The 13,602-nt window shown below is 40.0% G+C and overlaps 1 protein-coding gene across 2 annotated transcripts; it reads left to right on the plus strand.

Moving 5' to 3' along the window:
• The first annotated feature begins 8,619 nt into the window (after nucleotides 1–8,619).
• Nucleotides 8,620–13,528, plus strand: LOC109985214 (insulin-like growth factor-binding protein 3). Of its 2 annotated transcripts, none has more exons than XM_065954097.1 (4): nucleotides 8,620–9,094; nucleotides 9,794–10,041; nucleotides 10,793–10,912; nucleotides 12,570–13,528. In XM_065954097.1, the coding sequence occupies exons 1-4, from the start codon at nucleotides 8,722–8,724 to the stop codon at nucleotides 12,693–12,695; spliced, it is 867 nt and encodes a 288-aa protein (XP_065810169.1). In that variant the 5' UTR covers nucleotides 8,620–8,721; the 3' UTR covers nucleotides 12,696–13,528. The 2 variants fall into 2 exon arrangements, with proteins under 2 accessions (XP_065810169.1, XP_020491139.1); XM_020635483.3 differs by having other exon boundaries at nucleotides 8,623–9,094; nucleotides 9,791–10,041.
• The last annotated feature ends 74 nt before the right edge of the window (nucleotides 13,529–13,602 follow it).

The following is a 13,602-nucleotide window of genomic DNA, read 5'->3' on the forward strand; positions in this document are numbered from 1 at the left end:
GTTTATTCATCAAACAGAAAAAATACCCACAAAAGAACAGTAGGCCTAGCATACATGAAAACACAAATAGACAATGCAAAACATTCAAAATAACCTCATGGTTAGACAACAATTGAACCACTTCCTAGCAAACATAATGTAAACTAGGCCTCTCACATACTAGCTATCATGTTGCACCACTTAACAGAAATATTAGCTATAGATCTAGTGGCCAAGTGTGCTTATTCCAGATTTATAATTAGCCTACTGTTTATTATTTTTTCATTTGCTGATAACTGCAGCAGCAATGACAAATACATGATTTGTTTAATAACTCTATAGGACTAACAACAGCTGTAAGTTCTATAAATTTAGAGTGAGGCTATTTAACAAGTAACACTTCAACAGCATTTTAACCTCCCATCCCGGTATGACGTAAGAGAAAAATAGGACAAGGACCTGTTGCCTGGCAACCATCAGAGATCAAGGAACCGGTTCCACAAACAGTGAGTTGAAAGCTCTTAGCACCTTCGTTTTTGTAAGGCTTCAAGTAAACACACAACATTTCGTCGTATTAAGTTGTGAATTAAGAGACTGGCTAACTTTGGCCCCATGTTTATCCACATGTGTGTTGGGTGTAACTAACAAGCTAGCAAACTTAATATCTGAGTAGACCTATAGCTTACCAGTAGTAAGCAAGTATCACGAAACTTCACTTTTTGACATTAAATGGTTTTCTGCTTTATTTTCTCCTTTGAAGCGTTTGTTGGTAAAAATCGTATTCTATCCTCTGTCACACAACATGTCGTTTATGTTCTTTATCAGTTTACACCTGCTCTTTATTGAAGCAATCAGACTTTTTCAATATGACAAAGTCTAGAACCCATGTTTTGTATTCCTAAATCGTATTATCCAACAGACATTATGTACTTGTCTTGTGCCTAATTTTATAAAGTGTACATTTTTTTTAATCTTCAGAATCATATATGAAATCTGTCAGACGTTTAAGTGTTCTCTACGATGTTTATTAAAGTATTGTAGGTTAGAAGAACAGTGAATAACAGGAAGTTACATGTATGTCTTTCTTGATTGATGATTGCTGTTCAGGGACTGTCACTGAGCAGACTGCTGATACCATGCAAAGGTCTTGTGTGGTCTGAAGCCACAAAAATCTGGAGTGTTTGTCACAGGCAGAGTTCAAGCTATATTGTCTTCGAATTGTTCAGGAGGAGCTGATAAGTAACATGTTCATGTCACTATACTGCTGAGAGTTAAGTAATAAAGAGACCTCCCTGGAAACATGAAGTTTTATGAAAAGCTTCAGTTCAATGTACAGCCAGCAGAGGACACTAGCTACACAATATTTTTGAACCTATTTTGTTGTGTGATGTGGCTGCTAACCCTAGCGAAAATTACCTTCATTTATTTAGCTTTTTCTTAAAAGCTGAAAAAGTTGTGGTGACAGTCTCAAGTGAATTTCCACTACATCCTTCAGTAGGGCTGAAATACAGCCAGCTTCAGTGCATATGTGCGTTACTTTCCTGGCACAAATGCACAGATCCAGCACACGTGTCCACTGTCTTATTGGTGAAATGCTGTAAAAAAAAAAAAGATTTTACCTGCACACAAGCCTGGACAGGCTGGCGCAATGGTGCTTAGAGGGAATAAAATTGCAGAGAAGCAGGAAAGGTGTAATAGGGTAGACCCTCCTTCCTCCCCTCTCAGTACTGTCCCTCTGCAGGTGGTGAAAGTGAAGAATTCCCGGGGAGGGCAGGAAGGAAGCAAGGGCCCAGGTGTGGTGACTGCAGAGAGCCCTGAACCTGTCTTCCTCTGTTATTTAGTGTGGAGTGGCCTTGAAATAAAAGAAGCCAGGGAAAGTCCAGAAAACCAAGCAACATGATTAGATTACAGAAAAGCTTGTAAGGTGAGACTATATTTCAAACAGGTAATAACATTGTATACATTTGAGAAGAGTATGTATGCCTAGCATGATAGTGTAATAATTTCCCATTATAAAAGATTTGATGTCTTTATATTTACTATTTTGAGTAGCTTTTCAAAGAAGAAAGATGTACTGAAAATGCCCTACAAAAGTAGACTTATTTTAACCAACATATGGCAATTGCTGACAAGCCTCTGCAGTATGATCACTGCTATTGTGTTGACATTCTTTACTGACGCATGAAGTCGGTATGCTGAGCCTGTCACACACAATATGAATGTCCTAAAAATGTAAGCTTTCAAATTTACTTAACAGATTTACACTGTCCTCTGGCAGGCTGAGACCAATCACATTTTGGATATAATGTAGAGATGAGAGACCCTGTATATCTGCCTGACAGAACTTATTCTCATTCCTCAATTACCTTAGCTCTGCAGGACTTTTACAGCCACTTAATTAGAGGGGCAGGGCTCATCTCTTTTCTCTGCGGCACATGGGTAATAGGGTATAGGTTGGGGAGAAAAAAATTAGAACAATTTGAGGCTTCCCTTTTTTTTCAGCAGACAACAAAACCACAAAATACAGAGATTAATTGTTAGCTTTCAGATCAGGCCTCAACATAGTTTGGACTGAGTCTAAATGAACCCACCACCATCAGTCTAAATGAACCCACCACCATCAGTCTAAATGAACCCGACACCATCAGTGTACCATTACTTGTCAATAGGTTTTAAAGGATTACAAACTTTTTTGCTTCAGAATCGGTTAAAACAGATTTATGTGTCAAAGCTGCAAGTTTCTGTGCCATACAGTACCAAGAAATAAATCAAAGCAGTTTGTAATGCTCCGCAGTCGTGACTGTGGTAAAAGGTGACAACATAACTGGATTGTAGCATGGGATAAAGTTCACAGATGGTCATGACTATCCCAGTCTACTCATCGATAATGTTGCTCACATCTGCTGTGGAGGGGTCTCAGTAGGGCATGGTCACTGAACTGAAATCAACAGGCTGTAAGGTCAGTTAATGCCTTTGTCATGTGAATATGTGTTTACATCATGATTTTAATACTGGCCAAGGGTTCCTGACCTGTGACTCAATGGTGTGCTGTGCCTGCTGCCTTATCAGAGCTCAAGTTTCTTTGATCAATAGCATTTGACCACTATGCTCTTAGTATGTTCACTTTAATAGTACCTGGATGTTATTGACATTGTCAATCATTTTAAAGTGAGTTTTTTTAATGTCCACTTTAAGATGTTTATTCAAGAGATAGACGCTAGATCCCCGTTATTACAGAAAAGTTTTGGTGATGTTTTAGCACATGAACTTGGTGTGTATGAATAGACTTGCTTTCAATTTTTACTTGTAAATGTAATATTCATGATCTCTAAATCATGCGAGGTGTGCTTTAAATGAATCATGTCTCAACATTATCTGTATGTAAGTAAAACAACAGCAGTGAATATCTCATATAAAGTAGGCCAATTAATATTCTCAATATAACTCAATATCTTCTATTTACTGCAGACCCAAAATGTTCCCTGTTTTGACATCTATAACTTTTAAAACTGACTATTGTAAGTCTTTGTCTTTTCTTTATAGCATCAAACCACATCTTGCAACCACAGACCACCATCACTTATAAAATAAATGGAGCATTGTAGGGCCTGCATCTGCTAGGGATATTCCCTCATCCACCAACTATAATTTTGTCTTTGTTTACGATGAGTAATGGTGTGTTGGTGTCAGGGAGAAAAATGATACAGGGCTATTGCAAGAAGAAATTACATGCAGTTGTCCATTTCACTTGTGCTTTATTTTATTGAAGTTCAAAAACACACCACAGAAGAAGAATTCTAAATAGTGAATAAAACAAACTTTTACTCAATTAGAAACAGTTTTCATGTACATATTGTAATGAAAATCATGGGATTTACTCAAGCAGTTATTATTGATGTCAAACAGAAGGCGAAGTGGCAAAGTGATAAAAAAGAGCAATAAAACAAAAATGAGAATCAATATGTTTTGCACATGTGAAGAAAAATGAATACATCTGTGAATTCAAGTTCAAAGTTCTAATGTTTCAATACGAGACATAGAAATACAGACTCAGGAAGTGATACTGTCTGGCAGTAGGGGGGATTCAGGGCCCAAAGTGAGCGGCGCCACTCTCAGCCCACTTCCGAGCACTTTGCAATCTGTCAGACTGAGTGCTGAGAGTTCCTCTCTTTCCGTCCTCCACTACGCTCAGGCCTAATTACAGCCTTGGACTGCCTCGGGGGCCAAGCCTCCAGAAATGGGGACCACGACAGCTACACGAACAGACCGCTCCAAAAAAATAATTAGCCGACCCTGGAATTAGATGAAAGGTAGCCTTTGCCTTTTCGCCTCTTTATTTTGCTCACCATTCAAACCACATCTTATAATCGGATAATTGTCAAACCCCTGTATGGGTGCCAGTCTGACCAGAATCAAAGGGAAGGAAGATTGTATTAATCATGATAGAGACATTTGCTTACAACTCATATGTGATGAGAGTGTGCCTGAAAAGCTTCAGACAGGGGCAATTATATGACAGACAGTCATGAGACTACGGGGGATAAAAGAATAACAGTGACCCTACCAGACTTGTCATGTGATCTGTGGCAGTCTCATTCCTGAACCCCATCCCCCAAACCCTCTCACTCCAAAACACTTAAATACAATATATAGACACATGTAGACAGATGTACCCCAACTGGCATCTCAAAATATGGGCTAGACAGGGAAAGAGTTTGGTTAATTTTCAAGTTTTAGGGATAGGCACATACATAAACATTTTTTTTACCCATACTTGTTCTGCAGACCTCGATTTGATGAAAGGGTTATATGTATGAATTGTATATAATCTATCCCTTGACATAACTCAGGTAAAATCTAACTAAAAGCTACCTTGACCAGAAAATCTGGGTACAAAGGCTTCATGATTCTATTGGCCCTGTGCCTGACTGGTTAAAGTCCTATTTAAAAGACAGGAAGTTTCTCTCAAGGGTCAGTCCTTGGGCCATTACTCTTTAATCTATAGATGCTTCTGCTTGGAGCAATCATCCAGTTACATAACATGTCTTACCATTCATACGCTGACGACACACAGTTGTACATCTCTCTTTCATCTGAAGATCTTAGTCCTATAAATAAACTAACAGACTGCATAAAAGATATCAACTCAAGGATGTCCATCAACTTTTTTAAACTAAACACAGACCAGACTGAAATACTCACCATTGGTCTAAAAATTCAGGCACAACACATCCATATTCACCTCAAATCCATGTCCACTAAATACAGTGAGCAAGCCAAAAATGTTGGCATTATTCTGGATTCTGACCTTAGCTTTGACAGTCATATCTACAATATTACCAGAACAGGATTTTACCATTTAAAATTCTGATCAAAATTCTGATCATTCTTATCCCAAACTTATGCAGAGAAATTAGTCTATGCATTCATCTCACCCAGGTTAGATTACTGCAATGCTCTATATGCCAGATTATCCAAACAATCTGTAGGAAGACTTAATTTTATTCAAAATTCAGCAGCCAGAGTCCTGACACGTATTAGAAAATTTAAACATTCACTCCAGTCCTAAAAAAACTCCATTGGCTCCCCGTACAATACAGTTCACTTTCAAAATAATTTATTAGTCCATAAAGCTATCAATGGTTCAGCTCCTGAGTACATTTCTTACCTGCTCACAGACTACAACCTGACCTGGCCCGTCAGGTCATCAGGTGGAGGCCTTTTTTTTCTTTCTTTTTTTAAAGATTTATTTTGGGGCATTTTGTGCCTTTATTGGAGAGCTGGGACAGTGGATAGTGTTGGAAATCAGGGAGACAGAGAGTAGGGAATGACATGAGGGAAAGGATCCACAGGTCGGATTTGAACGTGGGCCGCCAGCTTGGAGGACTACAGCCTACATACATGGGGCGCACGCTCTAACCACTGGGCCACCAGCACCCCAGGTGGAGGTCTCTTAGCCGTACCTAGATCATAGTCTGGAAAGGGGGCCTTTAGTTACTGTGGTCATTCTCCCTGGAACAAACTTCCTGCTGACCTGAGGTCCATCACTACTGTCTCTACTTTAAGCGAAACTCAAAACCTCTAAATCTATTCTCCCAAGCACACAAATAGTTACTTTTTATATGTGTGTGTGTGTGTCACTTGTGTGGTTATTGATATTTGCTTTGCGGTGTGTATGACTTTATTGGTTTTTTTCAAGGCAGGTGTGCCAGGCCCCTTTCACAATTGAATTGGATTTTGTGTAACAATTAAAAATACATCAAATACATACGATGCCATCATGACTCATCAGCGGACAACTTTATATAAAACGTAAGTTCCCCTTGAATACTAAAATAAAACTTTTCAGTAAAACGGTTTCAGTTCAATAAGCTACAGAGAGCTACAACACAACTGCTGGAGCAAATGCAGACCACTCTCAGAGCTTCAAGCGAGTGTATCCCATTAGTCCAAATCATCTTAAAACAGTAGAAAATTGCTCCGGATTCGGTTTTGACAAGCAGTTGCGGTTGGCCAGTACAGACTTTGACAGCAGTTTATGTTAAACACATGTACAGTAATATCCTGTGTGTGCTAAAGCTAATTCCTCACACTCCCCTTTATTGAGTGGCTGCTCTGTGGGATGGCATTCCTTCAGTACATTACTCCCTGTGCCCGACTCTCTCCTATGCTATGCTGAATATGCACAGGTGGCTGAGAGACCTCCTTCCTAAGAGCTCTAAGAGGAGAGGGAGGGAAATCAGCAGGCTTTTTTTCAGCTTATGAAACAAATGTTTGGCATTCCACTGAGCACTGCTCTGCTGTAGACCTGTCTGTCAAGTGGCGGTACGCCAGAGCTTGTTGGCAACTGATTTGGCATTGGCTTCTTAAAAATGTTCAAAAGCAATGAGGAACTATACACCTTGCTGCTCCTGCTGTTATTCTTTTAAGGTGGTTTGTTTGGACATTTTGTGCTGGTGCATTCATTCGCTCATCTGTAACCAATTAATCGTGGACCTAAAAATGCTTCAGATGTAATTACTCAGGAATTTTCTCACTTACATGTTTGGTATGTGTCCTTATTCTAAGGTCTGCTTTGTAGCACTGACGAACAGGCCCAGCTATGTCACACATCCTAACAACAAGGTCAGAGACCATAGTATTACTGTACATGTGGGGAACAGGTACATGAGAGGTATTTTTACAGAGTCCAAAACATTGATAACCATATGGGCAGGTCTCCTTGAGTTATGTTCTCATTACTTGGTTCATCTTTATCCTCTTCGTAAATTCAGCCCTGAAACCAAAATATATTCTGCAACTTTTTGCAGTTCAATGCAATTTTTTGAATGTTTTTAAAAATAAAGATCTGACGTAGCCTATATGAAAGCATATAAAATGCATATATGCATAAGTAATGAACATGTTCAATGTCTCAAATGATTTATCATTTACATATTCACTCTTTCAGTTATTATTATTGTATACAATAGTGGTAAAGTAAAGGTACTTTATTTTATCAACATCTTCCAGGGGAGTGTTCTTAATTTTTATATATAGATAAATGAATGTGAAGGCAGAATTTTATTATCAAGCATTTGTCAGTTTGGAGATTTTTATACATGTTGGGTTGTTTAATAAATAAAAAAAAGCATAAGTATTTAATTGGATAACTTTTCCCATGTGCACATGTTAAGTGAAAAAGAGAAATGTACAATATTTGCCTCTGTAATGGAGGAATAGTAGAATTGATTTAAAGGTAAGGTAAGGGCACAAAATCATACATGAACATTTGAGTGAATGTACTTTTAACACTCATCACCAAGTCTTAAATACTTCATCTGTTGTAGCTTATTACAGCTAGATACAATCATCTTGTGCATGGATTTGTCCAAGTGTATGTGGTAAAACCACACAGGTCATGCAGGTTCATGTGCGGCAGCTTCTTGAGCCACTAATCAATGGACACACAAACACGAGACACATGAAGTGCACACAAGCACAGTTTGCAACAAAAATCAAATCATACAACAAACTAAGGGAACAACTATATACAGTAATAACAGATACGAACATTTAAGCCTTTGAATATGAAAATAAAATAGTGATTCGCCCAAGTTGTTAAAATAATATCTCTCTCTCTCTCTCTCTCTCTCACACACACACACACACACACACACACACACACACACACACACACACACACACACACACACACACACACACGCACACACTAAAACACATAGGGCGCCCCCTATGAATGACTCTGTGTATTGCATGTGATGAACTTTGTGTTGGCTCCAAAGCTTAGAATTGGTCTATATCAAAACAGTTCAGTGCATTTTTTATTTTTATTTACCTTGGCATGATTATTTCCTTGATTGTGGGTCAATAAATATTAAAACATATTGACAATATCAAGACATGAAGTCTGTTAGATAAGGCAAACAAAAGCTTTTTTTCTTATTTTCTAAATATTATTTTGTTCTGAGTCACATGTCGATACAGTAAATTATTATTCTAGCGATCTGTTTAATCTTCGCAATTTCATCATATGGTTTTATAGAATAACGGAGTCGAGGCAATTCATCAGTAGACCACAAGCTATGCGGGGGTGTGACTAGTACAGTCACTGGGGTCTATATATTGAGATGTTTTGTCCGGTGGCTTCATGTGAATGAGAGAGAAGCTGTCCAGTGAAAAGTCACCACAGTAACATAGTGCTCTTCCTCACTTTGACACCATAAGCCCTCAGACGCCACAATGGATTCCTGCTTTCGCGCACTTTGCATGACTTTTCTCCTCGCATCGTTCACTCGAAGGTCAGGTGCAATCGGACCGGTTATAAAATGCGAGCCATGTGACGCCGGAGCGAGGCTTTTGTGCAAACCTTTACCCAAGGACTGTGCAGAGAAGGTCCGCGAACCGGGCTGCGGCTGCTGCATGACCTGCGCGCTGAGTTTCGGCCAGCCGTGCGGCGTGTACACCGGGAGATGTGGCTTCGGACTCACATGTCAGCATCAGCCCGGGGATACGAAACCTCTGCTGGCTCTGCTGGAGGGACGAGGGATTTGTGCAAATGCTACTAATAAACGACTTATCGTCAGACCAACACCTCCAGTTAATGAACTTCCAGGTAATTCTCCTGCAGTGCACCTCGTCAGTTTGCGTGCCACGTGCACGATTTATACTTTTCTGTTTGCTCTTCACGGTTCCTGCACACACTTAACACGTATGTAATGTAATACTAGCTCCGTAGTCTCTTTGGTGTGTTGCCCTCATGTATATTTGAAAAGTGAGATACATTGATTAGATGCAGTGGAGTTGTCAGATGGTTTAAAACCTCTGGCTCTATTTGTGAAGATATTTCCATTGTGGTGCGAGGTAAGTTTTAAAAGGAGCCTAATAATCATCTCTTATGTCCATAACATGCATTTAGAGTAGAAATCCAGCTCAACGACCGATTATTCATTTATTTCATTAACATTTATAATTAATTGATGGAAAGAGAATGTGAAAGATTAGATGGTTAATTCATGAGAAAACCTCAACTTCCCTGAACCCGTATGCAAATAATCATTTTAGATTTCCTCTTTAATTCAGATATTGAAAAAGTAACCTTATTAAATGTGTGCTTTTGGTTAAAGCAACTATAGGCATTCAAGGTTACATTTCAATAAAGTGGGGGTAGCCATCTTTCACATTTCATTCCTTTTCTGCCACATTTGACATAAGTATATTAAGTATATTATCTTTATGAGAAATCGATTTTTTCCTAGTCCTCTGTTTTTGAAATTAACACTTTTTTTTTTTTTTTTTTTATAAATTTCAGCAGATAATACTGAGTCTCAGGATGAGGAGAGGAATTTCACCGGTTTAATCCCTCAAACATTGTACAGCACCCAAAGACCAATGGGACCACTGAGGCATCCGCTTCACCCCTTTTTCCCCTCTGCCAAGTCAGAAGTCCTTCGCAGGGAACAGCAGAAGAGAACCCAGAGCTTTAAGATGGAGGAGCTCCCAGGTTCACTCATCACAGACCAACTAAACTTCTCACTGGAAACAAAACAGGAGCCTGAGTATGTAAGTACCGCAACCAATATTTTTCAGTCTTCAGAGCATACTGGAGGAATGTTTTTCTCCTCTTCCTCTGTGTTTTGGTGTTTTCTCCCCCTGCGGGTGATGAAATGTTTTGGGTAATGGTGCTGACAGTTGGCAGGCATCGTGAACTGCAGAATGGCATGGCAGCGAGCGGGTACGATGGCCCTGTGGCTGACCTGGGTCAGGCGATTGTTTGGCCACAAGGCGTCCGCGTGCCGGGTGCACTGGGAGCCAGCGAATGATGGATTGGCCTATATGAAGGCCTGTTAGGAAGTCCTGCTGCTATTTTGATCTTCTTTGTGGCCAGAAAAGTGAGCACACACGAGTAATGGGCATTGACTGGCTGCGTTGATTAGTGACTGAAGAACTTGGACTTGAAGTGAAGCCTTTTGGCTTTTTATTAGGGCGCTTTGAATTTAATGTATACTCCATCCTTTGTGTAAAATGATGAAGTTCTAAAAACTGGCTACAAACTTGTTAGATGAATACATTTTTCATCCACACCCCTTTTATATTGCAACAACCATTGTTCAGTTGTTAAAGTAGGGCAGCGTCTGATGCAATTTTGGATCAGCTTATGTCTATCTAGAAAAACGTCCAACGGTTTATGCTACAAAAGGAGACAGCATGTGCTTATGGGATTAGTGGCACTCAGGTTTAGAAGATGTGGTATTATGAGCAGACTTATTGTACAATGTACACACTAACTGTTTTCACTTTGCCCACTCTGCAGGGACCCTGTCAGAGGGAGATTGAGAGCATCCTCAGCAGCCTCAAGATTACAGACATCCTCAACCCCAGAGGTTTCCGGATACCAAACTGTGACAAGAAGGGTTTCTATAAGAAAAAGCAGGTAAGAATCCAAGGATCATCGTACGCTTCAGTTTTATGAGTGGCAACATATTACTAAAACTACTTGATAAAAAAACTTTGTGTACAAAGGCTGTTAAAGAAAGGAAACCAGCATTTCTCTTTTCACATGCTGCATTAATATGGATTCAGTGTTATAGCTTAGTGACTCAAACTTTAGGGCTCCTACAGCCCAATTACAGATTTGTAGCTGTCCTCCTGTATTCATTGGTAGTTATTAGAGCCTCATCATTGCACCACCACACCAGTGAGGTAGACCCTAGCCACTGGCGCTGGAGGAAAGCCACAGGGGCCAAACCCCAGTGGGGTTGACGGCTGGGACGATGGCCGTTTAACGGGAACCCTCCCAGGGAGACAGACGTCAAGGTGGCCACCAGCACCCGATGCGCTCCCCCTATAATTGCTGGACTTTTGAGAAGCATGCACAGAAATAGAGCTTCAGCCATCCCCACGCTCACATGGTTCACCCACGATCTGGGTTGTACTAAATGAGTGGTTCTGACGCATTCATATGGAGGCACTTAGGGCTCCTGGGCCACTGCATCACCCAAGAAGCTTTTCTTATAACACAGCAGTCCCTCCTGCTTAATGGAGTGTTCTCCTTGACCTGCAATCATCTCATAACCAGTCTCACAATGCCAGGCTCATTGTTTTTGTTTTAGTGGAATGGACCTTGTGTCCTCGCTGAGCCCCAAGGCGCTGTAGGAGTGGCAGGCAGATGTAGATAGTCAGTTTAAAATGGGACATTTGCATCATTTTAGTAGAAATAATCTCTTCTTAAAACTCAAAATTAAACTTGATGTGTTTTTCCAGAAATACCCACGACTTGGCAAATATTTAATGATGTCAGCTGATGCAGCCCAAAACCTGAATCACAGTGCCTTTTGTAATGCAACTTATATACTTATTATAAACTCCTCATCATACATTCTATGTTCACAAAATATGTTGTTCTGACAATGTACAGTTTTAAGTCTCATTGAATCTACTTAGTCTTCTTTTATGCAGGATTGGTCTGAGAGATGGACTTTCTTTTCAGCTCAGAGCAGCCTATGAGTCAAAGCCTGCTAAAATATTGAGTAAAAATAAGGATGTCTTCCTTCCTGATCAGCTCTGAATTCTCTGTGCAGCAGCAGCAGTTTCTTTAGTCTTTGAAATGAATGGCTGCATGTTTTACTAGAGTGGAGGTTGACCTTTAGTAAAATTGGCAGTAAAATAACAGCCCTTGGGTAGCTGCACAGGCTCTGTAAGTCATTTGTAGTACCCATAATTTGGAGCTGTGGGGTGTAATCAGCAACAGATGATTCGTACTGGCCACCAGCTTCTGAAAATAGATCTTGGTTGTCAGTTGTTCACAAATGGGACTAAGCAAATATTTTACCAGGTTTCTGTTTACCTTAAAGGTCTCTATATGTGTGTGTAACAGGAGGTAGACCATAAAAGCAGCTCAAAATACCACAGTGTGCTGGATAACCAAGGCTCAGCACAATCTGACCATTAATGCCGCTTAACTATTGCTGTTATACTGCATTGAGTGAAGTGCCTTGTTAACCTTAATGCTGCATCTTCAACTGGATTTGTGAATTTAGCTGCCTACTACCCACCTAAATTATTTTCCTACTTTTAAATGTCCCTTCTAGTGCCGTCCATCCAAAGGCAGAAAGCGAGGCTTCTGCTGGTGTGTGGACAAATACGGGCAGCCTTTGCCAGGTTTTGATGGGAAGGAGCGAGGAGACGCCCAGTACTACAACTCCGACAGCCAATAGGAGCGGAGCAGGACGGAGGGAGGGAGGGTGGGAGTGTGAGCACGAAGATTTGTAAACAAATACAAATGGAGACACTGAGGATATTGGAAGAGAGGTCCAGAGATGGCTCAACCGATACATGGATGTTTGCTATTTCTATCTGTTACCTGTGGGACCTTTTTCTGAGGCAAAGCAGGGAGAACAGAGGAAGATTACCAGGAGGAAGAAGCCTTCATGTCACAGATACAGTCTGCCATGGATGGAGTCTTCATAAGCTGTTTGTATGACCAAATCGAGACCACATCTGAGTATTCAGTTGTGTTATTCTGAATAAAAGACATTTGTGCTTGTCACAAACTTTGATGAGAACGCTCTTCATTTACGCACAATTAAATGGCATTGCACATGTGTACATCATAATATGTATGCTTGGTATGACAAACATGAAATGTATGTAAGTTTAATATATGTAGTTCAGAGTAAGCATGCAGTGCCTTACTATGAATTCCTATCACTATGAATTCCTATTGTCCAGTTGCTTCCTGCTCCTGAGGGAGTTGGACAAGGCAGTGCAACTACAGTGTGTATTAAGTTTTTTTTTTTTATGCTGGATCTCAAGCCGTGGAAAAGAGCGATTTTCTTTGATCTGTACTGTGGTTGTAACTGTTTTGTTGTCAATTTCAAATTTGCATAAGCTGATTCTTCGGGATAAAGGCCACGAACCGTTATCTCGCATCTCATGTTAGCCAGTGATCATTTTCATCACTTGCCCATGTTGAAGTAATTATACTGTTTGCATGTACAATGCAACCCTCAGAGGTCTATTTTTCCTTAATAAAGGCAGCATTAATTTATCCAGATGTAGCATTTTCATTATTTTTCTCATGTTGCGTTTTCTTGCATTGGACTATATGTTTGAAATAGATTA

Source organism: Labrus bergylta, chromosome 4 (genome assembly GCF_963930695.1).
Source record: "Labrus bergylta chromosome 4, fLabBer1.1, whole genome shotgun sequence".
NCBI classification, from domain to species: Eukaryota; Metazoa; Chordata; class Actinopteri; order Labriformes; family Labridae; genus Labrus; species Labrus bergylta.

Coding starts and splice junctions, on each gene's coding strand:
- LOC109985214 (XM_020635483.3), top strand. CDS start 8,722: ATGGATTCCTGCTTTCGCGCACTTTGCATGACTTTTCTCCTCGCATCG. Junction 9,095..9,790: donor TCCAGTTAATGAACTTCCAG/GTAATTCTCCTG, acceptor TATAAATTTCAG/CAGATAATACTGAGTCTCAG. Junction 10,913..12,569: donor GTTTCTATAAGAAAAAGCAG/GTAAGAATCCAA, acceptor TGTCCCTTCTAG/TGCCGTCCATCCAAAGGCAG.